The sequence below is a fragment of the Carassius carassius genome, unplaced genomic scaffold, assembly GCF_963082965.1.
Source record: "Carassius carassius unplaced genomic scaffold, fCarCar2.1 SCAFFOLD_94, whole genome shotgun sequence".
Classification (NCBI taxonomy): domain Eukaryota; kingdom Metazoa; phylum Chordata; class Actinopteri; order Cypriniformes; family Cyprinidae; genus Carassius; species Carassius carassius.
In genome coordinates, this window is record NW_026775056.1 from 120,001 (window position 1) to 122,500 (window position 2,500).

Here is a 2,500-nt window from a genome sequence, read left to right on the forward strand (position 1 = left end):
CTAGAGACGATTGAGCAACAGACGGATAGATTCCCAAGACTTGCTTCCGGTTGTCTTGTGATTCAAGATAAATCTCCCATGACACTGGCGAACATTTTTCATTTCTTTCAGTATGCTAACTAAACATTTCAAGTTTGCTTGTCCTGTACACTAATTAAAGTCAATGTAAAGCTGGCTATCAAACCTGCACTGAAAATGGTAACTTCTAAATTAACTGGTTTAATTCAAGTTTTAAATGTGTTGAAGAATGTCTGTAACCAAACAGTTGCTGGTAGCCATTGACTTTCATAGCATTTCATTCAAACTATGGCAGTCAATGGCTACCATCAGCTGTTTGGTTAAAAAATATTCTTCAACATATCTTCTTTTTTGTTCAGTAAAGAAACTTTGGAAAAACTAGAGGAAGACTAAATGATGGCAAATTCCAATTTTTGGACAAACTATTCCTTTAATGGTAGCAACTTCAAGATACTGTAGTGTGTCACATAGTAAGCCTCAATCTTTAAATTATAGAGGACGGGGTGAAAGATTAGGTCCAACCGGACTCAATGCATAATTCATACGCAGCATGTGGCAGCTGAGGTTAGACACGGTGAGCTTTGGGTGTCCATGTAGATGGCGCATGGCTATGAAAAATGCATGAGGTGAAGGTTACACTGTAAAGAACATCTTCCCTTTAAAGCCAAACACGTTTAATTGCTGCCTGAAGTTCTAAAGAAAATCAAAATGTGCAACCAACCACATACTGACCACTCTGAACTGAAACTCATAAAAGGGAGAAATTATTGTGAGAAGTTCCTGTAGCTGAAATGGCAGAGCATGTTACTGAACCCTTGAACAAAATGAAGGAACAGAGCACATGCTGCAGAGAGCGTAGTAAAGTTAGCTGTGCAGTGCCCTAAGCAGTGCGCTTTCCACTCGGCCGGATGCAGTGACGTTTCAGAACCCCTCGCTGGACAGCTCCCGCCAATCAGGAGCGGCGCTCGCCGTGACGTCACCGGCCTCTGCGAAGTACAATGAAGCAGGACACCGGCAAACCAGCCGTTTAAAAGCATGCCCCACAAAATGCATAACCCATTTATAGAATTCTAAGTGTCCCGAGTCACTGTCACATCACTCACACGCACAGAAAGCCTTTCACACGCTGTAATGCGACGCACGAGATCTTCAGCCCTGTGTGCCGCATAACGCAAAAACATCCCCGTCAGCATCTCACGCGCCTCCTCGACACGGAAACGCATTCAGAGGCGAATATTAACAGAACTGCGTTTCTACAGGTGATATTTAAGACAGGACCGACAAGTCATGCTAACGAGGTCCAGAAAGGGTCGAAACCCGCGAGTATTTTCACTAATGAGCGTCTCATAATGTCCGACTCTTTCACCCCGTGATTCGTCATCGGACCGACTGATATTCACCTGCAGCACGAGCACGAGGAAAACTCACCTAGTACAACCCAGACAGAGCCAGCGACTAAAGCGAAGGCGAGCATGTCTCAGTCATGAGAGAGAGAGGGATGTCGCAGCGTTCATCTGTCCTGCATCGAGCCGGGCTGAGACGCACCGAGGACGGGAGAGATGCTGCTGCTGCACCGGCGGAGAGAGAGCGGATGAGCGACAGGTCTGTCTCCTCCCTCACCGGGATGACGGGGGTGGGGGGGGGGTATGAGGGCTGGAGATGCTGCTGGATGATTCCTAGCGTCAGACACTTATAAAACCAGGCTTTTGAGCTGAGGAGACGTTTTTACTCATTTGATTCTTATAAGATAATCACATCCTTAGTTTTAGATTAATTTTCCGAGACATTTTTGTAGCTACCAGGAACGCAGTAATATAAGGTTATGATTTACATCTGAGTTTGTTCGTTTGTTTTTGTTTTGTTTATTGTTGGGGGGGGGGGGTTATCTTATGGTGCTCAGTCTATCTTTTGCTCCATCAGCTATCCACCAATACCCAGAGGAATAGCGCATCACGTGACACTCATGCTCCTCCTCCCCCGGTTTAACCTTGAATCGCTCTCCTTCTGCACCTCCATCCAGAGCGGATCACGTGACGCATTCAAAGATTAAAGTCTCCAGTCTGTATTTCATGCATGTTGGGATGCATCACATAATAGTGCTGAGGCGCTTGTCCTCTCTAGTTGTGTAAGATCAGATAGATCTGGAAGGTTTGTGTCTGAGGGAAGGCCAGGCTGGACAGTGACGCAGCTGCTGTGGATTTGCCACTCAATCCAATGTCACCGAGCTGTCAAAGCAGATGGCCGAGCGGAGATTTACTCAAGCCCTCCTCTCTCCTACCTGCAGCCTACTGACACAGTAATCGCTGTTGTTCCATACAGGAACGCCAGTCCACCATGTGCAACTAATAATGCTTGATAAACTGCAGCGGTTCCAGTCCAGGCCTTTTTCTGGGACAAATTCCTTGAGTGTTCCTTTTGCTGTGTTTTACTTTATAATGATAGCAGGTCATACAGAACAATACAGTGGAGATCTATAGACACA

General features: G+C 45.9%; 1 protein-coding gene across 1 annotated transcript in view; it reads right to left on the reverse strand.

The window, feature by feature from the left end:
* The window catches only part of LOC132134499 (long-chain-fatty-acid--CoA ligase 6-like), a 41,646-nt gene extending 39,994 nt beyond the window's left edge, over positions 1-1,652 (reverse strand). The window contains exon 1 of the mRNA XM_059547080.1: positions 1,447-1,652. Coding sequence (XP_059403063.1) covers positions 1,447-1,492 — 46 coding nt within the window. The 5' untranslated portion in view covers positions 1,493-1,652. The remainder of the gene's footprint in view (positions 1-1,446) is intronic.
* Positions 1,653-2,500: the final 848 nt, after the last annotated feature.